The sequence below is a fragment of the Poromitra crassiceps genome (assembly GCF_964638095.1).
Source record: "Poromitra crassiceps genome assembly, chromosome: 18".
NCBI classification, from domain to species: Eukaryota; Metazoa; Chordata; class Actinopteri; order Beryciformes; family Melamphaidae; genus Poromitra; species Poromitra crassiceps.
The window spans coordinates 4,269,055-4,294,054 of record NC_139636.1 but is presented as its reverse complement, the minus strand read 5'-3'; the positions used below and the strand labels follow the sequence as shown (position 1 = coordinate 4,294,054).

Sequence of the window (25,000 nt, the reverse complement as noted above, 5' to 3'; positions counted from 1 at the left end):
GTGGCCCTCGCCCGGACCCTGGCCTCCCACCTCCAGCTCCTCTGCGGAGACTCCCCACAGGGCAGAGAGGAGGCACAGCGCCCCCCGCTGGGCCTGGGCCCCACCAGCATCGCCTCCGTCCTCATCGGTGAGGAGTTTGTAGCTCTTTGACTGTGAAAGCGTATCGCAGGCATAATTCAAATGAAAATGTAATGTGAAATGGACATGTAATCCACCCCCCCCCACCCCAGTTCCTCCCAGGTCCCCCATTGTGAATTAGAAGATGGTTGAGGGGCCACTCGCAAGTTGAATATCAGGGATGTAGTCCATCTCAGTGACTCGGAGTTCAATGCTATTCTCACAATGAGCAGAGAGGACAGATGGTACTATAAGGCTTGGCCTTTTTTGTAGTCTGTGGAGGCTTCAGCTGCTGCTCTTACTTTAGAGAGATGTTTTATGTACCTACTCAATGACTGCTCTCTCTCACTCACTGAGTGGAGCTAATGTGATAAAGAGTAGGATAAGGTGAGGCAGCATGGCAGCAGTCCACCTGTCTTACTTACTGCCCAACACTGTCCAATAATGACCAGCTCACTGGACATTATCTCTTACTGCCCAACACTGTCCAATAATGACCAGCTCACTGGACATTAGCTCTTACTTACTGCCCAGCAAGTTGAATATCAGGGATGTAGTCCATCTCAGTGACTCGGAGTTCAATGCTATTCTCACAATGAGCAGAGAGGACAGATGGTACTATAAGGCTTGGCCTTTTTTGTAGTCTGTGGAGGCTTCAGCTGCTGCTCTTACTTTAGAGAGATGTTTTATGTACCTACTCAATGACTGCTCTCTCTCACTCACTGAGTGGAGCTAATGTGATAAAGAGTAGGAGAAGGTGAGGCAGCATGGCAGCAGTCCACCTGTCTGTTTCCTAAGTGCCAGAGTCACATTGCCAACAACACCTGTCTTTGCAGTGTAAACAACTCATCTCAATAGACTGTAGTGCTGTAAGCTGATGGAACGTATCGCCTCTGGCGGCCATATTGGTGGTCCTCGGCTGCTGGACATTAGCCCTTACTGCCCAACACTGTCCAGTAATGACCAGCTCACTGGACATGACCCCTTACTTACTGCCCAACACTGTCCAATAATGACCAGCTCACTGGACATTAGCTCTTACTTACTGCCCAACACTGTCCAATAATGACCAGCTCACTGGACATTAGCCCTTACTGTCCAACACTGTCCAATAATGACCAGCTCACTGGACATTAGCTCTTATTTACTGCCCAACACTGTCCAATAGGGGTGTCACAATATATCGTCCCACGAAATTTCGCGATAGTAAAACGTCACGATATGTATCGTTGAGATGAAATCTCATATCGCAAAAAAAAAAAATTCAAAAAATAGACTAAGAAACGTCTTTGTTTGTTGAAGTTCAATGTGTGGAAAGTAGTTCAGTTGAACAAGTCTCTGAAGAGACACATGAGAAGTTATACAGGAGAGAAACCATTCAATTGAGTTTCTGGCAAAACTGTTTACTTGACACGAAAAACTGAAGATGCATAAAAAATAGATTAAGAAAAGTCTTGTTGTTTGAGTTTGAAGAAAAACTGAAGATGCATAATGAGAATTTATACTGCTGAGAAACCTTTTAGTTCAAAGTAAATCTAAGTGACGGTGTAACTCATTCTATTTCAAGATAAGCCTTATCTCCAATCTCATGTTTTTTCTAGTTGTTATTGTAATAACAATTTCCCACAACAGCATGTTTTGTATTTGTGCATTTCAAATAAAATACTACTTTTCCAGTCATATATTGTCATTATTCAAGTTTAAAAAAATATTGTTAAAATCGTATCGTATCGTATCGTTATCGTGAACCCAGTATCGTGATACGTATCGTATCGTGAACTGAGTGTATCGTGACACCCCTACTGTCCAATAATGACCAGCTCACTGGACATTAGCCCTTACTGTCCAACACTGTCCAGCTCACTGGACATTAGCTCTTACTTACTGCCCAACACTGTCCAATAATGACCAGCTCGCTGGACATTAGCCCTTATTTACTGCCCAACACTGTCCAATAATGACCAGCTCACTGGACATTAGCTCTTATTTACTGCCCAACACTGTCCAATAATGACCAGCTCACTGGACATTAGCTCTTATTTACTGCCCAACACTGTCCAATAATGACCAGCTCACTGGACATTAGCTCTTATTTACTGCCCAATAATGACCAGCTCGCTGGACATTAGCCCTTATTTACTGCCCAACACTGTCCAATAATGACCAGCTCACTGGACATTAGCTCTTATTTACTGTCCAACACTGTCCAATAATGACCAGCTCACTGGACATTAGCTCTTATTTACTGCCCAACACTGTCCAATAATGACCAGCTCACTGGACATTAGCTCTTATTTACTGCCCAACACTGTCCAATAATGACCAGCTCACTGGACATTATCTCTTATTTACTGTCCAACACTGTCCAATAATGACCAGCTCACTGGACATTAGCTCTTATTTACTGCCCAACACTGTCCAATAATGACCAGCTCACTGGACATTAGCTCTTATTTACTGTCCAACACTGTCCAATAATGACCAGCTCACTGGACATTAGCTCTTATTTACTGCCCAACACTGTCCAATAATGACCAGCTCACTGGACATTAGCTCTTACTTACTGCCCAACACTGTCCAATAATGACCAGCTCACTGGACATTATCTCTTACTGCCCAACACTGTCCAATAATGACCAGCTCACTGGACATTAGCTCTTACTTACTGCCCAGCAAGTTGAATATCAGGGATGTAGTCCATCTCAGTGACTCGGAGTTCAATGCTATTCTCACAATGAGCAGAGAGGACAGATGGTACTATAAGGCTTGGCCTTTTTTGTAGTCTGTGGAGGCTTCAGCTGCTGCTCTTACTTTAGAGAGATGTTTTATGTACCTACTCAATGACTGCTCTCTCTCACTCACTGAGTGGAGCTAATGTGATAAAGAGTAGGAGAAGGTGAGGCAGCATGGCAGCAGTCCACCTGTCTGTTTCCTAAGTGCCAGAGTCACATTGCCAACAACACCTGTCTTTGCAGTGTAAACAACTCGTCTCAATAGACTGTAGTGCTGTAAGCTGATGGAACGTATCGCCTCTGGCGGCCATATTGGTGGTCCTCGGCTGCTGGACATTAACCCTTACTGCCCAACACTGTCCAGTAATGACCAGCTCACTGGACATGACCCCTTACTTACTGCCCAACACTGTCCAATAATGACCAGCTCACTGGACATTAGCCCTTACTTACTGTCCAACACTGTCCAATAATGACCAGCTCACTGGACATTAGCCCTTACTGTCCAACACTGTCCAGCTCACTGGACATTAGCTCTTACTTACTGCCCAACACTGTCCAATAATGACCAGCACACTGGACATTAGCCCTTACTGCCCAACACTGTCCAGTAATGACCAGCTCACTGGACATTAGCCCTTACTTACTGCCCAACACTGTCCAATAATGACCAGCTCACTGGACATTAGCCCTTACTTACTGGCCAACACTGTCCAATAATGACCAGCTCACTGGACATGAGCTCTTATTTACTGCCCAACACTGTCCAATAATGACCAGCTCACTGGACATTAGCTCTTATTTACTGCCCAACACTGTCCAATAATGACCAGCTCACTGGACATTAGCTCTTATTTACTGCCCAACACTGTCCAATAATGACCAGCTCGCTGGACATTAGCCCTTATTTACTGCCCAACACTGTCCAATAATGACCAGCTCACTGGACATTAGCTCTTATTTACTGCCCAACACTGTCCAATAATGACCAGCTCACTGGACATTAGCTCTTATTTACTGCCCAACACTGTCCAATAATGACCAGCTCACTGGACATTAGCTCTTATTTACTGCCCAATAATGACCAGCTCGCTGGACATTAGCCCTTACTGTCCAACACTGTCCAGCTCACTGGACATTAGCTCTTACTTACTGCCCAACACTGTCCAATAATGACCAGCTCACTGGACATTAGCCCTTACTGTCCAACACTGTCCAGCTCACTGGACATTAGCTCTTACTTACTGCCCAACACTGTCCAATAATGACCAGCTCGCTGGACATTAGCCCTTATTTACTGCCCAACACTGTCCAATAATGACCAGCTCACTGGACATTAGCTCTTATTTACTGCCCAACACTGTCCAATAATGACCAGCTCACTGGACATTAGCTCTTATTTACTGCCCAACACTGTCCAATAATGACCAGCTCACTGGACATGAGCTCTTATTTACTGCCCAATAATGACCAGCTCGCTGGACATTAGCCCTTATTTACTGCCCAACACTGTCCAATAATGACCAGCTCACTGGACATTAGCTCTTATTTACTGTCCAACACTGTCCAATAATGACCAGCTCACTGGACATTAGCTCTTATTTACTGCCCAACACTGTCCAATAATGACCAGCTCACTGGACATTAGCTCTTACTTACTGCCCAACACTGTCCAATAATGACCAGCTCACTGGACATTATCTCTTACTGCCCAACACTGTCCAATAATGACCAGCTCACTGGACATTAGCTCTTACTTACTGCCCAGCAAGTTGAATATCAGGGATGTAGTCCATCTCAGTGACTCGGAGTTCAATGCTATTCTCACAATGAGCAGAGAGGACAGATGGTACTATAAGGCTTGGCCTTTTTTGTAGTCTGTGGAGGCTTCAGCTGCTGCTCTTACTTTAGAGAGATGTTTTATGTACCTACTCAATGACTGCTCTCTCTCACTCACTGAGTGGAGCTAATGTGATAAAGAGTAGGAGAAGGTGAGGCAGCATGGCAGCAGTCCACCTGTCTGTTTCCTAAGTGCCAGAGTCACATTGCCAACAACACCTGTCTTTGCAGTGTAAACAACTCGTCTCAATAGACTGTAGTGCTGTAAGCTGATGGAACGTATCGCCTCTGGCGGCCATATTGGTGGTCCTCGGCTGCTGGACATTAACCCTTACTGCCCAACACTGTCCAGTAATGACCAGCTCACTGGACATGACCCCTTACTTACTGCCCAACACTGTCCAATAATGACCAGCTCACTGGACATTAGCCCTTACTGTCCAACACTGTCCAATAATGACCAGCTCACTGGACATTAGCCCTTACTGTCCAACACTGTCCAGCTCACTGGACATTAGCTCTTACTTACTGCCCAACACTGTCCAATAATGACCAGCACACTGGACATTAGCCCTTACTGCCCAACACTGTCCAGTAATGACCAGCTCACTGGACATTAGCCCTTACTTACTGCCCAACACTGTCCAATAATGACCAGCTCACTGGACATTAGCCCTTACTTACTGGCCAACACTGTCCAATAATGACCAGCTCACTGGACATGAGCTCTTATTTACTGCCCAACACTGTCCAATAATGACCAGCTCACTGGACATTAGCTCTTATTTACTGCCCAACACTGTCCAATAATGACCAGCTCACTGGACATTAGCTCTTATTTACTGCCCAACACTGTCCAATAATGACCAGCTCGCTGGACATTAGCCCTTATTTACTGCCCAACACTGTCCAATATTGACCAGCTCACTGGACATTAGCTCTTATTTACTGCCCAACACTGTCCAATAATGACCAGCTCACTGGACATTAGCTCTTATTTACTGCCCAACACTGTCCAATAATGACCAGCTCACTGGACATTAGCTCTTATTTACTGCCCAATAATGACCAGCTCGCTGGACATTAGCCCTTATTTACTGCCCAACACTGTCCAATAATGACCAGCTCACTGGACATTAGCTCTTATTTACTGCCCAACACTGTCCAATAATGACCAGCTCACTGGACATTAGCTCTTATTTACTGCCCAACACTGTCCAATAATGACCAGCTCACTGGACATTAGCTCTTACTTACTGCCCAACACTGTCCAATAATGACCAGCTCACTGGACATTATCTCTTACTGCCCAACACTGTCCAATAATGACCAGCTCACTGGACATTAGCTCTTACTTACTGCCCAACACTGTCCAATAATGACCAGCTCACTGGACATTAGCCCTTACTTACTGCCCAATAATGACCAGCTCGCTGGACATTAGCCCTTATTTACTGCCCAACACTGTCCAATAATGACCAGCTCACTGGACATTAGCTCTTATTTACTGCCCAACACTGTCCAATAATGACCAGCTCACTGGACATTAGCTCTTACTTACTGCCCAACACTGTCCAATAATGACCAGCTCACTGGACATTATCTCTTACTTACTGCCCAACACTGTCCAATAATGACCAGCTCACTGGACATTATCTCTTACTGCCCAACACTGTCCAATAATGACCAGCTCACTGGACATTAGCTCTTACTTACTGCCCAACACTGTCCAATAATGACCAGCTCACTGGACATTAGCCCTTACTTACTGCCCAATAATGACCAGCTCACTGGACATTAGCCCTTACTTACTGCCCAATAATGACCAGCTCACTGGACATTAGCCCTTACTGCCCAACACTGTCCAGTAATGACCAGCTCACTGGACATTAGCTCTTACTTACTGCCCAATAATGACCAGCACACTGGACATTAGCCCTTACTGCCCAACACTGTCAAATAATGACCAGCTCACTGGACATTAGCTCTTACTTACTGCCCAACACTGTCAAATAATGACCAGCTCACTGGACATTAGCTCTTACTTACTGCCCAACACTGTCCAATAATGACCAGCTCACTGGACATTAGCTCTTACTTACTGCCCAACACTGTCCAATAATGACCAGCTCACTGGACATTAGCTCTTACTTACTGCCCAACACTGCTCATGTGCAACACAGCTGTAAAGCTACTCCCCTAATGATCAGCTGGGACCACAGATTACATCTCATTTCCTTTTATTTAACTGTGTAATATGTTATCTGTTGGAATAGCGTGTGTGTGTGTGTGTGTGTGTGTGTGTGTGTGTGTGTGTGAGTGAGTGACTGTGTGTTTCCACCTCTGCTTCACTGAGGACCAAATGTCCTTACAAGACCTCTAGAAAGAGGACAAAAGATGTGTGCAGTAGAGCTGTGTGTGTGTGTGCGTGTACGTGTGCGTGTGCGCGTGTGCGTGTGTGTGAGAGAGTGAGTGAGTGAGTGACTGTGTTTCCACCTCTGCTTCACTGAGGACCAAATGTCCTCACAAGACCTCTAGAAAGAGGACAAAAGAGGTGTGCTCTAGAGCATTGTGTGTGTGTGTGTGTGTGTGTGTGTGTGTGTGTGTGTGTGCACATGCGTGCCTGTGTGCATGTGTGTGTTGCAGGACAGGATGGGTGTGTGTCTGCTTTGTCTGAGTCCAAGACTGATAAAATGGAAAAATCCATGTCCTGTGCCTCCAACTCCAAGGACTAACTCTCTCTCTCTCTCTCTCTCTCTCTCTCTCTCTCTCTCTCTCTCTCTCTCTCTCTCTCTCTTGACTTGACATCTCTGTATCACACATTTCTTATCTCGCCCCTGTTACTATCTCCCTTACACACACTGGAGTGTGTGTGTGTGTGTGGGGGGGGGGGTGTGTGTGTGTGTGTGGGGGGGGGGGGGGGTGTGTGGGGTGGGGGGGGGTGTTCAGGGGAGCAGGTGAGGATGCATAATGGATGAAGGTTGGAGGAAGATGCCAATTTAGGAGAATATGTGTCTGCTTTCTGTGTCGACCCAGATCAAACCACAGACAGATGGTCTTTGGTGTCTGACTCTGCGTGTGTGTGCGTGTTTTTGTGGGGGGAAACCATCAGACACAAATTATTATTCAAAGTTTGCATAGCTAAAAAGTGAGGAAACAAATATTTATCTTGGACATAGAAGTGCAGCAGGACGTCCACAAAGGCAATAGCTGGACAAAGCAAATTGAACACCTACAGTAACCCCTGGTTTTGGTCTATCTATTGTGCTACAGGACCAGTGTATAGTATTTATACTTATGGGGCTACAGGACCAGTGTATAGTATTTATACTTATGATGTCCACAAGTGTGTGAGCATGTCTCATTCACAGGGGTGGGTGTGCGCATGTGTGTCTGTGTGTGTGGGTGTGGGGGGGGCGCACGTGTGTGTGAGTGGTTTGTGGTAGTATTGTGGCGCCGTAACGCTTGCTGCTCCTCTGTCTCTGTGTGTTGTTGCAGGAGACACGGTGTGGTTGCCAGGTCAGGAGCTGCCTTTATCTCCCTGGGACCTGGTCAGAAAGCCTCTCAGCCAGCGCATCACCATCCGCCTCAAAGGTACAAACCTGGCAACCCGGCTGCATCTGTGTTCACTCAGCAGCATCTCACCACAGGCCCAGCGGGACTCAAACCCCCGACCCTGCGCCGCTGGTGCCATGCTCTGTTGAGAGCATGCAAATGGGGGGGGGGGGGGGGGGTGTCATATCAAGCCCACATTTTCCAAAATAGGTTGCAAGAGGGTTGGATGCCGCTCCACACTGCAGGTATCGCTCCACACTGCAGGTATCAGCTCCACACTGCAGGTATCAGCTCCACACTGCAGGTATCAGCTCCACACTGCAGGTATCAGCTCCACACTGCAGGTATCACTCCACACTGCAGGTATCGCTCCACACTGCAGGTATCGCTCCACACTGCAGGTATCAGCTCCACACTGCAGGTATCACTCCACACTGCAGGTATCGCTCCACACTGCAGGTATCGCTCCACACTGCAGGTATCGCTCCACACTGCAGGTATCGCTCCACACTGCAGGTATCGCTCCACACTGCAGGTATCACTCCACACTGCAGGTATCGCTCCACACTGCAGGTATCGCTCCACACTGCAGGTATCAGCTCCACACTGCAGGTATCGCTCCACACTGCAGGTATCAGCTCCACACTGCAGGTATCACTCCACACTGCAGGTATCGCTCCACACTGCAGGTATCGCTCCACACTGCAGGTATCAGCTCCACACTGCAGGTATCGCTCCACACTGCAGGTACCGCTCCACACTGCAGGTATCAGCTCCACACTGCAGGTATCGCTCCACACTGCAGGTATCGCTCCACACTGCAGGTATCAGCTCCACACTGCAGGTATCAGCTCCACACTGCAGGTATCAGCTCCACACTGCAGGTATCAGCTCCACACTGCAGGTATCAGCTCCACACTGCAGGTATCGCTCCACACTGCAGGTATCGCTCCACACTGCAGGTATCGCTCCACACTGCAGGTATCGCTCCACACTGCAGGTATCAGCTCCACACTGCAGGTATCGCTCCACACTGCAGGTATCAGCTCCACACTGCAGGTATCGCTCCACACTGCAGGTATCGCTCCACACTGCAGGTATCGCTCCACACTGCAGGTATCAGCTCCACACTGCAGGTATCAGCTCCACACTGCAGGTATCAGCTCCACACTGCAGGTATCAGCTCCACACTGCAGGTATCAGCTCCACACTGCAGGTATCAGCTCCACACTGCAGGTATCGCTCCACACTGCAGGTATCAGCTCCACACTGCAGGTATCGCTCCACACTGCAGGTATCAGCTCCACACTGCAGGTATCGCTCCACACTGCAGGTATCAGCTCCACACTGCAGGTATCAGCTCCACACTGCAGGTATCGCTCCACACTGCAGGTATCAGCTCCACACTGCAGGTATCAGCTCCACACTGCAGGTATCGCTCCACACTGCAGGTATCAGCTCCACACTGCAGGTATCGCTCCACACTGCAGGTATCGCTCCACACTGCAGGTATCGCCGGATGGATTGCAAAACATATAAGATATGATCCATATACAATGAAGAGAAGCGATTTTTCCAGAAACTCGTCTGATCTTGCTCGTGCTTTCCTATGTAGCCTGCTGCTGGTTGCCCCCGCAGCATGATCACGTGGTTTGCAGCATGATCACGTGGTTTGCAGCATGATCACGTGGTTTGCAGCATGATCACGTGGTTTGCAAACAAGCCAATGGTCAATGGTCTCACCCCGGCTGCCATCTTGACGCGATGTCACCTGAAAACAACCTGGTCCCGGCTTGGAACCCCGGTCTGTCCCAGGTCCTTTCTGTGTGGAGTTTGCATGTTCTCCCCATGTTGGTGTGAGTTGTCTCCGGGTGCTCCGGTTTCCTCCCACCTAGTGATGCCACGGTGTGGTCATTTTCACACCGGGTAATAAACACGCGGCAACACCGGTGTTACCGGTAACATCGTATAAATATATATAATATAATATAAAATATTAAAAGAATATTAAAAAATTAATAATAATCCTCAGCTGTCCTCACGGTCCAGTCAGTCAGCTCCTCTCCGCTGCTGTGTTAGCTTGGACGCTCACAGTCACAACACTGGCTGCCTCACAATACTTGGCTGCATCCAACTGGAGACAACTTTTCAGACCCTCCTGGAGACAATCTTTCTCAGAAGAGACTAACGTTTGCCACAAATCTGGAGACTTTTTCTGACATGGGATTAACATTACCAGCAAGCGGCAGTAAACAGGCAATGACGATAGCTGGGTAAGTCCCGCTAGCATCGATGCTAAGTTAGCAAAGTACAGGGTGAGCGCAGCTGAAGCACATGGCTAATTAATATGGATGTTAACGTCCATATTAATTAGCCATGTGCTTCAGCTGCGATTCGCTCGCTCCATGATGAGACTAGCTACAGCATAACTCCAGCTCTTCTTCTGCCTTTACAAAACAAACAAAATCTCAACACTGCAGCACAGCTCTGTTTAGCCAGCTATAGTTTGTCACAGTGCAGCCACACTGCAGCCCAGAGGGAGCGCTTGTAATTTACCCCGGTGCACGTTGAAACTAGCACGAGCGGGCGGAGTTTTTTCTTTCTTTCCTCCTCCATAAAACTTGACGGTGTTACCGGTGGGCATGTTATGTAATCGGTGTATGCCCCACCACCGTGTAACACCGGTAACACTGACTACCGCGGCAAGCCTACTCCCACCACCAAAAGACATGCGTTCCTTTATCGCAAAATGACTGGGATGTGGAGGCTAAATGACGTCACATCCGTTTTGTTAGCGTTCCATTTGCAGAAAAGTTGAGCTGGGAAGTTCACTGTTCATTGGTCAGATCCAGTCGCTAGCCAGGCTAGCCATTGTTAGCAATAACAGTTGATAACATGGCATTTCACGGCATTTTGCGCATACAAACACTGCAGCCTCATGTCCACACAGATAGATGTTAGGCAGTGCTGTGTGTACAGCTGATTTAATGAGACACAAACAAGACAGAAGTGCTAAACAACATTACTTCGATTACTACTACTGTTGTTGCGCGGCGCAGCCATCTTGGATTTTTGAGGTCGGGGCTGCTGAGGCTCCTACGAGTTTGGAATGGGAAATACCAGCTCTGATGACGTCACCGTCCCAACTCATGACCTTTGAAGTCGTAAGATTACCAGTTCCCAGTTATAAAGGAATGCACGATTAGGGTTAATACTCCTGTCAGTGCCCCTGACCAAGGCAATGGCAAAAGAACTGGAGTTGGTCTTTAATATAGAGAGACACCCCACTGCAGGCTCTGCCAATAATAACAAATCGTACTCTTCCCTCTTCCAGTCTCATGGGCATGGTAACCAGCTTGTGATTGGCTGTCTGTCAATGGTATGAAACTGCATTGGCTGACCGGTCTCCTAAGTGGGCGTGGCTGACCGGTCTCCTAAGTGGGCGTGGCAGTGGCGAACCCAGATATACAGGAAGTGCCTGGTAGATGGGGTGTCTCGCTCTATATTAAAGGATTAATCACAGCAGCAGTCTAGCTCACAGAGATACTGGCGTCATCTTTCTTTCTCTTTCTCTCTCTTAACTGCTGCTCTTTCTGTCTTGCTCTCTCTCTCTCTCTCTCTCTCTCTCTCCATCCACCCAACTGATTCGTCTGCTCTGTCTCTTCCTGGTGAGTCAGGAGGAAATAGAGAAACAGCAGGCCAGTCTGGCTCGCTCTCCACCTCCTCTCTCCACTATTTCGCTAATCCACTCTCTTTCTCTCTCTCCCTCTCTCTCCGCTTGTCTCGACCTCTCCCTCATTTTCTCTCCGTCTGTCTGTCTGTCTGTCTGTCTTTCTTTCAAAAACCTCCCTGACTCGGAGCTCCGTATCGACCCGTCGGCCGGCCAGCTCTCAGCGGGTTGGCATGGAGCCAGGAAGCATGGAGGGCTCTGCTTCTCAGACAGTCTCTCCGCTGCACTCAGCCTCCAGGAACACAGACGTTACTGAAGGCTAGAACAGATCTGTAGTATTATTCATTTCAAATCTTTATTGTCACAGAGGAACACAGACGTTACTGAAGGCTAGAACAGATCTGTAGTATTATTCATTTCAAATCTTTATTGTCACAGCGGAACACAGACGTTACTGAAGGCTAGAACAGATCTGTAGTATTATTCATTTAAAATCTTTATTGTCTCAGAGGAACACAGATGTTACTGAAGGCTAGAACAGATCTGTAGTATTATTCATTTCAAATCTTTATTGTCACAGAGGAACACAGACGTTACTGAAGGCTATAACAGATCTATAGTATTATTCATTTAAAATCTTTATTGTCTCAGAGGAACACAGACGTTACTGAAGGCTAGAACAGATCTGTAGTATTATTCATTTAAAATCTTTATTGTCTCAGAGGAACACAGACGTTACTGAAGGCTATAACAGATCTGTAGTATTATTCATTTCAAATCTTTATTGTCACAGAGGAACACAGACGTTACTGAAGGCTATAACAGATCTGTAGTATTATTCATTTCAAATCTTTATTGTCACAGAGGAACACAGACGTTACTGAAGGCTATAACAGATCTGTAGTATTATTCATTTCAAATCTTTATTGTCACAGAGGAACACAGACGTTACTGAAGGCTAGAACAGATCTGTAGTATTATTCATTTCAAATCTTTATTGTCACAGAGGAACACAGACGTTACTGAAGGCTAGAACAGATCTGTAGTATTATTCATTTCAAATATTTATTGTCACAGAGGAACACAGACGTTACTGAAGGCTATAACACATCTGTAGTATTATTAATTTCAAATCTTTATTGTCACAGAGGAACACAGACGTTACTGAAGGCTATAACAGATCTGTAGTATTATTCATTTCAAATCTTTATTGTCACAGAGGAACACAGACGTTACTGAAGGCTATAACAGATCTATAGTATTATTAATTTCAAATCTTTATTGTCTCAGAGGAACACAGACGTTACTGAAGGCTATAACAGATCTGTAGTATTATTAATTTCAAATCTTTATTGTCACAGAGGAACACAGACGTTACTGAAGGCTAGAACAGATCTATAGTATTATTCATTTCAAATCTTTATTGACACAGAGGAACACAGACGTTACTGAAGGCTAGAACAGATCTATAGTATTATTAATTTCAAATCTTTATTGACACAGAGGAACACAGACGTTACTGAAGGCTAGAACAGATCTGTAGTATTATTCATTTCAAATATTTATTGTCACAGAGGAACACAGACGTTACTGAAGGCTATAACACATCTGTAGTATTATTAATTTCAAATCTTTATTGTCACAGAGGAACACAGACGTTACTGAAGGCTATAACAGATCTGTAGTATTATTCATTTCAAATCTTTATTGTCACAGAGGAACACAGACGTTACTGAAGGCTATAACAGATCTATAGTATTATTAATTTCAAATCTTTATTGTCTCAGAGGAACACAGACGTTACTGAAGGCTATAACAGATCTGTAGTATTATTAATTTCAAATCTTTATTGTCACAGAGGAACACAGACGTTACTGAAGGCTAGAACAGATCTATAGTATTATTAATTTCAAATCTTTATTGACACAGAGGAACACAGACGTTACTGAAGGCTATAACAGATCTATAGTATTATTAATTTCAAATCTTTATTGACACAGAGGAACACAGACGTTACTGAAGGCTAGAACAGATCTATAGTATTATTAATTTCAAATCTTTATTGACACAGAGGAACACAGACGTTACTGAAGGCTATAACAGATCTATAGTATTATTCATTTCAACTCTTTATTGACACAGAGGAGCACAGACGTTACTGAAGGCTATAACAGATCTGTAGTATTATTAATTTCAAATCTTTGTCGTCACAGAAGAGACATTTGATTCGCAGACGGGGCATAAAAAAGAAAACTCACCCAATAAATGCACCATAATCCTGCAGAACAACAGATGGACAAACGGCACCGAAAACATAACCTCATTGGAGGAGGTAATAGGAGGTAAATCCAGACATTTTATACACCAGAAGCTCTATTATTATAAATGCACATTAAGCAATGCAGCTGTAGTGGATATCATTCATGTACATGATATTATGAAAGTCATGTTATACAGACTCCAGGCACCAGATAACTGGAGAACCATGGTGCAGTGTTGCTCTATGGCAGCTAGCATTACAAACACATTGTTTTCACAGTCATTTGATAGCACGTATACCCGATATGCTGACGAGCACTTGTGTATGAATGTCAAGTGGAAAACAAGTGGGGGGGATGTGAAATGAGCTGCGATACTGTACTTCCACTTGCTTCCAAGGCAGTTTGACTTGTTTCAGGAATCTTCTCCAAACGCTCAATACGTGGTTGAAACCAGGCAGAATCAACAACATCACTCCTCTAGTATCAAGAAAATGACACTTGATTCAAGAAAATCCAAATTGCATAAGGGAAGCAAGTGAAATGATCTCACCACACTAGTGCACTTACAGTATGAGCTTGTTTAAAGATGTTTTAATCATATTTTAAGGCAATACTAAATTTAAAGGAACACTCCGCCCATTTTCAACCAGCTTTGTATCATTAGAACATCAGTAGTATATCAGAAAACTGTAAACGGTTTTGAAGTCTGTCATTTAATTTGACAGTTATTGAGTGTTAAAGTGTGGACCAGTGACATCACTGGTCCACACTTTTAACTCAAATTAATAACTCATTAACTCAAATCAACTCTCAAACTAAACGGTTTTGAAGTCATTCATCTAGTTTGACAGTTATTGAGAGTTGATTTGAGTTAATGAGTTATTAATTTGAGTTAGTGTGGACCAGTGATGTCACTGGTCCACACTTTAACACTCAATAACTGTCAAATTAAATGACAGACTTCAAAACAGTTTACAGTTTTCTGATATACTACGGTACTGATGTTCTAATGATACAAAGCTGGTTGAAAATGGGCAGAGTGTTCCTTTAATGACTTGCTAAAATGAATACTTTGGCCAGGTTGTCTGCTGTAATGGCAGGCAGGCCAAAAAAAAAAAAAAATCAAAATAAATGTTTCCCAAAAGAATCTGAAAAAACATAGATGAGTGTTGGTCTGTGTGTATCTGCTTCTTCACAAGGCAAATTACAAAGAGCAGTAATTTATTCTGTAATGATTTCTTCTGACATACAGTAAAGCATCATGAGCTCTTAAGTGAATTAATATCCACACTAGCTGCTCACTCCATTCAGATTCATTGGGAAACTCTTTGTAATAGTTTAATTTTTACATTGCCGACATTTAAACGTATGTGCTCTTGCTGAAGCGCACCAGAGCAGTGATTATCAACATGTGGTCCGGGGACCACCAGGGACCACCAGGGCTCCTTGAGGGGTTTCAAGTGGATCCCAGGCAAACACAATTGGAGAATGTAGAAGAATGCACTGTTTTGATCATAGTGTCTCTGTTATCGCTCTGCCTATCATGGAATTCTGGACAACATCATCTACAGTGTTTCCCATACATAAAGGAATTTGTGGCGGGCCGCCACAATAAGATTTGGACCGCCACAAAAAGATGTTGACCAAAAAAAAAAAAAAAAATTTTTTTTTTACAGTGCACCTGAACGCAACATGCAAGATATCCGCTGAATAAGTGTCCAATAAATGTTCATGTCATTCTGGCCAATACTTATGTTATAGCATTTCAGTCTGGAATATGGAATATCTTTCAATAATCTATGATTTATCTGCTAAATTGTCAAATACCGCCATCTGCTCGCTACCCAGGCACTTATGTATGTACTTAACCTAACTAACTTAACCTAACTAACTATCCGGTGTGCACAACACTGTCAGCCTAAACTCCGGCTGACACCCCAAAAACCTACAATCCGCTACAGAAAAATGTATATTGTTTGTTTATTAACTGGCCCCTCGCCTTCTATCATTTCACGAAAGTGGCAAAGCAAGTTCAGTATCCCTGACCTATAGGGAGAAATTTAGTTTGTCATTGTAAACCCACAGCACAGTAATGATGACCTGTTCTTCATAGATCTAGCCTTTTAATTTTGCTCTTAAGCTTTCTCAAAATACACCAAATTCATGCATTTTATGCCCCCGCACCCCCCTAGGGGGTCTGCGGTCCCCCACCACAAATACTCAAAATCCTGTGGGAAACACTGATCTAACAATAAAAATGTTCTCAGATTTGGGTTTGTGAGACAAAATCTCATCAATTAGTGGTCCGTGGCCAACGTGTACTAAATTAGGGGTCCTTGATATGAAAAGAGTTAAGAGTCACTAGTGGACATAACTGGTACATACATGTTGGTTGTTGTGGGGATCGAACTTGTGGCCTCTCAGTCACAGGACAGCCACTCGTCTCAACACAAGGGCACCTTGTAGTTCACCACTGGTTGATTTATCTAAATTGTTACAGCCTCTTATGGCTGCTGTCTGACACCCAGCATGTAGAGCACAGCGGATTGGAGGATTTATGTGTGTGTGTGTGTGTGTGTGTGTGTGTGTGTGTTTTCTTCTGGCAGGCCTGTCTGAGTCGTGTCTGGATGAGCTGGCTCTGGAATCCCTCCTCCCCCTGCCGCTGTTGCAGAACTACGTCCGCCTGGTACACACACACACACACACACACACACACACACATGCAAACACACACAAAAGAGAGCGAGGGGTGGGGGGGAATAGGAGGGAGGCTAGAAGATTGCAGAGGTGTGAGAGATTGATAAAGAAAGGAAGATAAGTGTTGTCTTTTCCTGGTTTTAAAGGCTGCATATTTATTAATGATCAAAAATCTCAATGTGTCAATATTTTGCGAAAGCACCAACAGTCATCCCTACGATATTGTTGCAATATTGATATCGAGGTATTTGTTCAAAAATATTGTGATATTTGATTTTGTCCATGTAGCCCAGATCTCATCTCACATGTGGCTTTGATTTACAACTGAAGTTTTAGCCCACTTTGTAGAAAATACAGAGATATGAATTTGTGTCCATATCGCCCAGTAGTGGAGAAGATTTAATGCAGTTTTAGTGTAGAAAGAAGTACCAAGATTGGCACAAATACTGCTTGTTCTTTTGATAGTGATGGACAGATGAAAGGAAACGGGGTTAGAGAGACCGAGAGAGAATCATGGCACTTGTGTATTTCTTTATGCTATGGTGCCCCCTGCAGGAGAGAGCACCGAAACACAAGACAGCACAGGCAAAACAACCATCAGACGTCTTCAAAGACCACACACACACACACACACACACACACACACACACACACACACACACACACACACACACACACACACACACACACACACACACTCGCTCGCTCGCTCTCTCTCTCTCTCTCTCTCTCTCTCTCTCTCTCTTTCTCTCTCTCTCTCACACACACACACACTCTCTCTCTCTCTCTCTCTCTCTGTCTCTCTCTCTCTCTCTCTCTCTCTCTCTCTCTCTCTCTCTCTCTGTGGTAGAATCATCTGAGCAGTGAGCACTGAGATTTATAGAGCAGCATCTAAACATCTCCTGGCCTGCTTTTATCACACATTTGCATTTTTTCTTGTAATGCAGACAGAGTGCCTTACAGAGTGTGACAGCAAAATAAGCTTCAAAGTATCAATGTCAACATGTCTGTGTTGAAGCTCGTGCTATTCTTAGTGCTTGTCTATTTTCTTAAGTTCAGTCACCCAGCTACCTCCCATTCGTTTTCCCACTTCATTCATTCGTTAACTGCTCACAAAGGCCTTGACTCTGGTTCTGGTGACTTGGGACTTGACCCTGACTTGTACTCCGATAAAAGGTTTCCAAAGTCTTGACTTGAGATCTATTTATTTTTTCTCAATTGTTTTACAACCTGGAAATAAGGTTGTAAAATGTTTTAATTCTTCTTTAAATGAATACTGCACTCTTTATTTGTTATGAATTGAACTTGACTTATGCTGGAAACATGCTACAACATCAGCCTCCACTTGGAGCGTTGCTGACGGCAGCTGGACCTATATACTCCAACATCAGCTTGACGAGGGGTCACAGGGGGGTCCCCAGCAAAATGAGTCAATTGTGTGATTTCACTAGGATTTCAATGACTAGAAGTTAGCTCAAGGAGAGAATGTAGTGCATACTGTATACTCGGTAATAGCTTTCACTCTCTCCTGTTATCTGCCCATCTACATAATATTATACTTGCGCTGTTCACATCAGCTTTCAGTCATTCATTCATTCATTCATTCATATATTAATTAGTCTCTTAGAACAGACGAGTTGGCTTCCGCAATTTTCAAATGCTTCCGCCATACCGTCTGTACTTCGTGGGGGAGAATCATGCACCAACCGGAATGGGAAGCAGAAAGGCGGGTTTTCCGCTCATTAGTCCAATCAGAATCCAATATGCCGCATTTTTCGTGGACACACGCGTCGCGATTGGTCGGATTCCGTCGAACTTCTTTCCTGTCTGAAGGTTTTTTTCCCAACTTCCTTGTGCATGTTCTGGGGGTGTAACGTACAGACTGTGTATAGCTGCATTCGCCGGATGTAGATGAGACAGTCTGTTTTAAGAGACTATATATTAATTGATTCATTCACCCACTGTCTCCCTCTCTGTGTGTGCAGGTGGAACAGTATGGGAACCTCATCTTCCATGGCCTGGAGGGCAGCTGTCAGGAGTACATAGCCAATCTGATCGCTCGCTGCATCAAGGTACACACACTAGAACACCGAGGAGGTCCGTGGACTTTGAGGGGCCTTGCATGCAATGTGGAGGTCAGCTTGCACAGACAGGAGCATGACCCCACTGACCTTGTGTTGGTTTGTGGCTAACTATCTGGAGCTACTCTTAGGGACAGCATGAACTGTGCTGAGAAAGAGCTACTCTTAAGCCCTTTTCCCACATGCGTTTTGTACCGCAAAATGACCGGTACGTGGTGTAATGCCTGCATGTGAGAAAGGCGCCGTGCCGGTATAAGCGCGACCCCGTCGTCCCCGACATTTCACCAGTTTCGACCCAGTCAGAAGAGCGGTATGCTCTTAAGGAGACGCAAGTGGAAACGGTTCCAGTCATTTTCCGCGACAGCGGTCCTTCAATCATGGGAGAGGAGTAGCCTACACATGTTGCTTAATGTTCCAGCGGGCATAATCTAATCATTCGCGCACATTAAAGCAAACTGGCGAAATGATCTTGTGATAGCCTAATAAGAGCAGTATGTCAGCTTGCTGATTTCCGAAGGCAACCCCGGACACATCAAACAAAGCCAGTCTGTAAAAAGTGCTTCAACGCGACGCAGGTGAACGGATAAACATCGAACCAGCAACTATTTCTCTCAGACACGGATCCCAACTTCTTCAAAGTGCATCAACTAATCATTCGCGCACATCAAAGCAAACTACTTCCACATTTCGCTTGTGCATTTGCTGTGTCATTCGCTGTGTCTGTCCGTGGCTGCTGCTCTCGAGCAGAGAGGGGAGGGGGAAATCGGCTGTGTTGATTACGCTGGCGGCTTGACGCTGCTCTTAAACGAATGTGATTTATTGTGTGACAACTGACAAGCGAACTTATTTCGAGTTTTGCCGACGCCCCAAATAAGCTCCCCCCGCCCCCCCAACATACAGGAAAATTCGCTGATAGATTCCCACATGCGCGAGCCGAAGTGTGAAGGGAAATGTCCGATATTGACTTACAGGTAATTTTCCGGTACGCATGTGGGAAAAGGGCTTTAGGGACGGCATGAACTGTGCTGAGAAAGAGCTACTCTTAGGGACGGCATGAACTGTGCTGAGAAAGGAATCTTAGGGCTAGGGTTACAAAAAATCAGAGCTATCCCTTTAAGATGAAAATGGACTGCTATATTTCCCTCTGCTGTATCATGCAATGGGGCAGAAACAACATGGGGAAGCACAAACATGTGGACCAAAGCAGCTCAGCAGGCAAAATAGAATACAAGGCGAAAAAAGGAGCTACTTGGAGTTTGAAAAGAATGTATTATTTAATGAGAAGTAATTGTATCTGCGTACTGCAAAGAGTTACAAACCAGAATACATCTTCAATTTGATACGGGCAAACACAAAAACGCAACGCGTTTCAACCGTTGGTCTTCGTCAGGCTGCGGAAACAACATGCAAACGTTTGCCCACAGGAATCGTTACAGTTTCAACCACCAGTGGTTCTCAAAGTGAGGTCCGGGGCAGTAGCGGCTGGTGTATTTTCAAAAAAAAAAAAAATATATATATATATATATATATATATATAACGTTTTATTTTCCCCTCCTTCTAGTGGGTATAGGTGGGGCGGCGCCCTGGCGCCCTCTAATGGCCGGCCGCCACTGGTCCGGGGCCCCCCAGGCGTCTTTGAGGAGGCTCCAGGGCTCCCCAGCAGAAAGGAGGATCATTTATTTTCATTTTAAATGTTTGACAACCACTGCTTTATACCATAGAAATACACAGAAATGTGTCATCACATTTATCTTCTACAATTGACAGCTTGTTGTCCCCAGTTTTCCTCATTAATGCTGCATTTTGTTCTTCTTACTACTGTTGTTTGTTGTTGTTTTTTATACATGCATATGTGATGCGCTTCTATTTCTCCAAATCAAGAAGGAAGGAGCGTGTCTTGGGCGGCCATCTTATCTGTACTGGTGATTGTGATTGTGGTGATTCTCCTGGAAACCCTCATTCACCTTCTCCCCTCGCTCCATCTCACTCAGCGTAGTACAGTAGTACATTTCCTTTGTGTTTCCATGACAACATGTTTCCTCCTCACCTCTCTCTCTCTCCCTCAGTGTATTGTTTCATCTTGCTATGTCCATATTATGTTGTATGTCAATATATACTGAGCATGTTATCAACTGCACAGTTTGATGTGTCGGACCCCAGTAAGAATAGCTGTAGCATTTGCTGCAGCTAATGGGGATCTTAATAAACTAAACTCTCTCTCTCTGTCTCTCTCTCTCTCTCTCACACTCTCTCTCTGTCTCTCTCTCTCTCTCTCACACACTCTCTCTCTGTCTCTCTCTCTCTCTCTCACACACACTCTCTCTCTCTCCCTCAGTGTAAGCAGGAGTTGGGGGGCGTCGGCTGTGACGTGCTGAGGGTGGAGGTAGAGGAGAGCCTGACCAAAGAGCAGCTGCTGGACACTTTCATCAGCTGCGGTACACACACCCGCACGCACGCACACGCACACGCACACACACACACACACACACACACACACACACACACACACACACACACACACACGCACAGTGGGCAGAATTTCAATATTTAATTTCAAAGTGTTGAATATATTAAGCAGATATTAATCATTCTGATTCCCATTGTGAATCAATATGAAACCCAAAGCAGGGAATTTTAATAGCCAAATCTGACAGAACATCTTCTCCCAAAAACATTTGCCCAGACAATGGGCATGATTGATTGTAATGTCAATATCTTGTTTTTACACTGCCCAAAATAATAAAAAGATTATGCAGAAAATCCAAAGTTAATTGAATACCTTTTAGGACCTTTGATTTTTTACACCTTTTCAATATATTTTAAGACTGCAATGCCACTTTGGTCACATCAGCGATAGGGGTGTAAATCACAAGTTTCATCACAATATAGATTCTTTGGACAACGATATGATATTTGCTGATATCACAAAGTCTGCCACGATACGTTTTTGATTCAATTAAGGGTCTGCGATCGATATGAGATGATCATTATGCTCAATTAACACAATCAGCACAATAGCTAATGTAATACCTCTCAAATGGTGATTAAGCCTTTTAAATACTTTTTAAGAGCCTTAATTTTCCCTAAATTGATTGATCAACTTTTAAGACCCAGCAGATACCCTGTAATGATAAGAGGAGGAGGTGGACACACTTCATCCAGAACGTGGTAATCAGGTTGTGATGTGTGAACTCTCCCCTCCTCTCCTCCTCTCTCTCTGCTCCAGGCTTCCTGGTGCCAGCGGGCAGTTCGGGGGCGTTGTGTGGTCCTAAAGCCCGCTGTGTGGTGGTGCTGCTGGAGGGTCTGGAGAAGGCCTCCTCTCTGTCCGCCCTGCTGGGGGACCTCTGCCAAGGCTTGGACAACAGGGGCTCCGCCTCGCCGCTGGCCCTGCACAACGGTAAGCCTCACCGCACAATCTGAACTGTGATGGAGACAGCTGATTGGCTGGCTGAGATGTAGAGCTGCAATGATTGGTTGATTAATCAACTAGTCGATTTAATAAATGTCCTTCATACATTTAATTGGCAACTATTTATGGCAAACAATTATGGCAAATTAATCGGTTCTTTCCTTTGTTCCTGTGTTTCCTTCCTTCCTTCTCTCCACCCCTCAGGCCCTCACCACTTCCGAGAGGGTGGCTTCCTGATTGGCACGTTGTCTAAGCCCCGCCTCCAGGGCTCAGAGCTCCGCCTCCAGCAGCACTTCCGCTGGGTGACGCTGCGCTGGGACCAGGAGCCGCTGCACGGCCTGCTGGGAAGGCACCTGCGCAGGAAGCTACTGCACAAGGTCAGTCACAGAGTTCCTGTTTATTGTTGTTATTGTCGTTGTTATTATTGTTTCTATAATGCTGTCCATTTGAAATGGCTGAATGGTAAATGGACTGTATTTATATAGAGCATTATTCTAGTCTTATCGACGACACACTCACGTTCACACACCGACCGCGGCGGCAGCCATGCAAGGTGCTAACCAGCTCATCGGGGGCAGTTAGGGGTTCAGTGTCTTGCTCAAGGACACTTTGACAAACTGTCGGGAGGAGCCAGCCTCGAACCAGGAACCTGCCCAGGTGACAGCTCTACCTCCCGAGCTACTGCAGCCCCCGTGTGTGCCCATGAGAATTTCTAAATATTCATATTAGATGTTGTCCACATTTGATGTAGGCATGTGTACAGTATAAACAGTACTGTATATACAGTACAGTATATACAGTACAGTATATACAGTAGCAATCTATTACAGTATCATCATGGTCTTTATAACAATAAAATCCCGTGTTGCTGTAAATGCAGTCCGTTTACCATAATCCTGTTCTGCAGCCAAGTCTATTGGACTTTAGAAATCATAATGTGTTGGATAATGATTAGTTTATCATTAAAAAACAATGGGACCTGGGTTGGAGTCTGTAATTGTTAATATGCAGCATCTCTCAGTCCAGATCGTTTAGATTTAGGCTATGAAGGTCAAATATCTTCAGGGGGACGTCCTCAGCAGACACACAGCTGCTGTTCTGTTGTTAAGTCAACCCTCCCTCCCTCTCCCTCTCCCCCCTCTCTCTTTCCTCCAGATGGGGACGGGCATATGGGCACCCGCGGGTGTGATGGAGCGGTGTGTGTTGTGGGTGAGCCAGGTGTGGCAGCAGCTTAACGCCTGTCTGTCCCGCCTGGGGACACACGAGGCACTGCTGGGACCCCAGCTCTTCTTGTCCTGCCCCCTTGTCCCGCACAACACACAGCCCATCGTCAAGTGAGTCCTGTGTGTGTGTGTCTGTCTGTCTGTCTGTCTGTCTGTCTGTGTGTGTGTGTGTGTGTCAGAATCAGAATCAGAATCACTTTTATTGCCACAGTATGCAAGTTACATACGAGTAATTTGTCTTAGTGTCTGTATGCAGCGTAGCGGTCACATCAATATACAGAGATAAGAAGTAGGAAGATAACTAAAGACAATCGCAAAGTTGCAAGTGCAATCAAATCGAGTAAATACCGTAAATTCCGGACTATAAGCCGCGGCTTTTTCCCCGTTTTTTGGCCTTTTTTGGCCCCTGCGGCTTATATAACGGTGCGGCTTATCTATGGATTTTTTCAGGAAAAAAAAAAAAAAAAAACGGAATTCTCTCTTCTTTAGCACTCTTTCTAACTATAAATCCACTTCTGTTTTAATTTCCTCTCTTGCCCTCTTTTCACCACACTGTATGACACTGTATGACACTGTGTGCACTGTAAAAAAGAAACACAGGTGGTGTTGTGTTATGTTGTTTTGTTGAAATGTTAATAAATGGGAGCTTCCTCAAACAGCCATCTCTTTCCCGACAATCCCCTCTGTGCATGAACCCTTACATATGGTAATTAAACATTAAAACACAATAAAAAAAAAAAAAAAAAAATACCATTAAAACACCCGCGGCTTATAGTCCGGTGCGGCTTATATATGTAAAAAAAACAGTCAACTTTGCAGGTGCGGCTTATACACCGGTGCGGCTTATAGTCCGGAATTTACGGTATATACAATATCGCCGCTGTCGTTCCAGGACCTCGAATTTCCAAAACAGAAACTTTTCAGGAAGTAAAAAAAACCTGTTTGCTCTTAAACTACTGAACCAAATGTCGCCAAAGTTGGCACATGTCTTAATTATAGTTAGTTTCCCGCTGAATGTGTCATTACTTTATAAATATCTGACCTGGATAAGCTCAAATGATGTTGTTTATATTATCAGTCCGACTTGGAAGCGCTTTCTCATGGCCAGTCAAGCGGGAGGCAGCCGCATCCTCATGCACGAGCCCCCAAGCTCCAGGCCGCGGGCGCGCGCGCAGGAGCAGCAGGATTGCCCCTCGCCTCTCATGGCCGATTTGGGGCTTTCGCATGGGGTGAGAAATAGTCTGACATAACATAACGTTAACGTTACTTTATTCTCGTCAGAAAGCACTCCGATTTGCATGTTAAAACAAGTTTGCAGCCTAGGAATAACTGGAAAACATTTGATTGATATATTAACGTCAGAGGAAGCCAGGATGAGTCAAAACGATCTGAGAAATACACAGCGCGTCTGCCGT

General features: G+C 44.9%; 1 protein-coding gene across 1 annotated transcript in view; it reads left to right on the top strand.

Moving 5' to 3' along the window:
• Nucleotides 1-25,000, top strand: part of cttnbp2 (cortactin binding protein 2) — a gene marked incomplete at its 5' end in the record, with an annotated part of 56,130 nt that overhangs the window by 23,573 nt on the left and 7,557 nt on the right. Inside the window, 8 exons of the mRNA XM_083654152.1 lie at nucleotides 1-127; nucleotides 8,187-8,282; nucleotides 16,781-16,860; nucleotides 18,857-18,943; nucleotides 21,289-21,388; nucleotides 22,180-22,350; nucleotides 22,567-22,739; nucleotides 23,518-23,696. The exon at nucleotides 1-127 is cut by the window's left edge and continues 152 nt beyond it. Coding sequence (XP_083510278.1) covers nucleotides 1-127; nucleotides 8,187-8,282; nucleotides 16,781-16,860; nucleotides 18,857-18,943; nucleotides 21,289-21,388; nucleotides 22,180-22,350; nucleotides 22,567-22,739; nucleotides 23,518-23,696 — 1,013 coding nt within the window. The remainder of the gene's footprint in view (nucleotides 128-8,186; nucleotides 8,283-16,780; nucleotides 16,861-18,856; nucleotides 18,944-21,288; nucleotides 21,389-22,179; nucleotides 22,351-22,566; nucleotides 22,740-23,517; nucleotides 23,697-25,000) is intronic.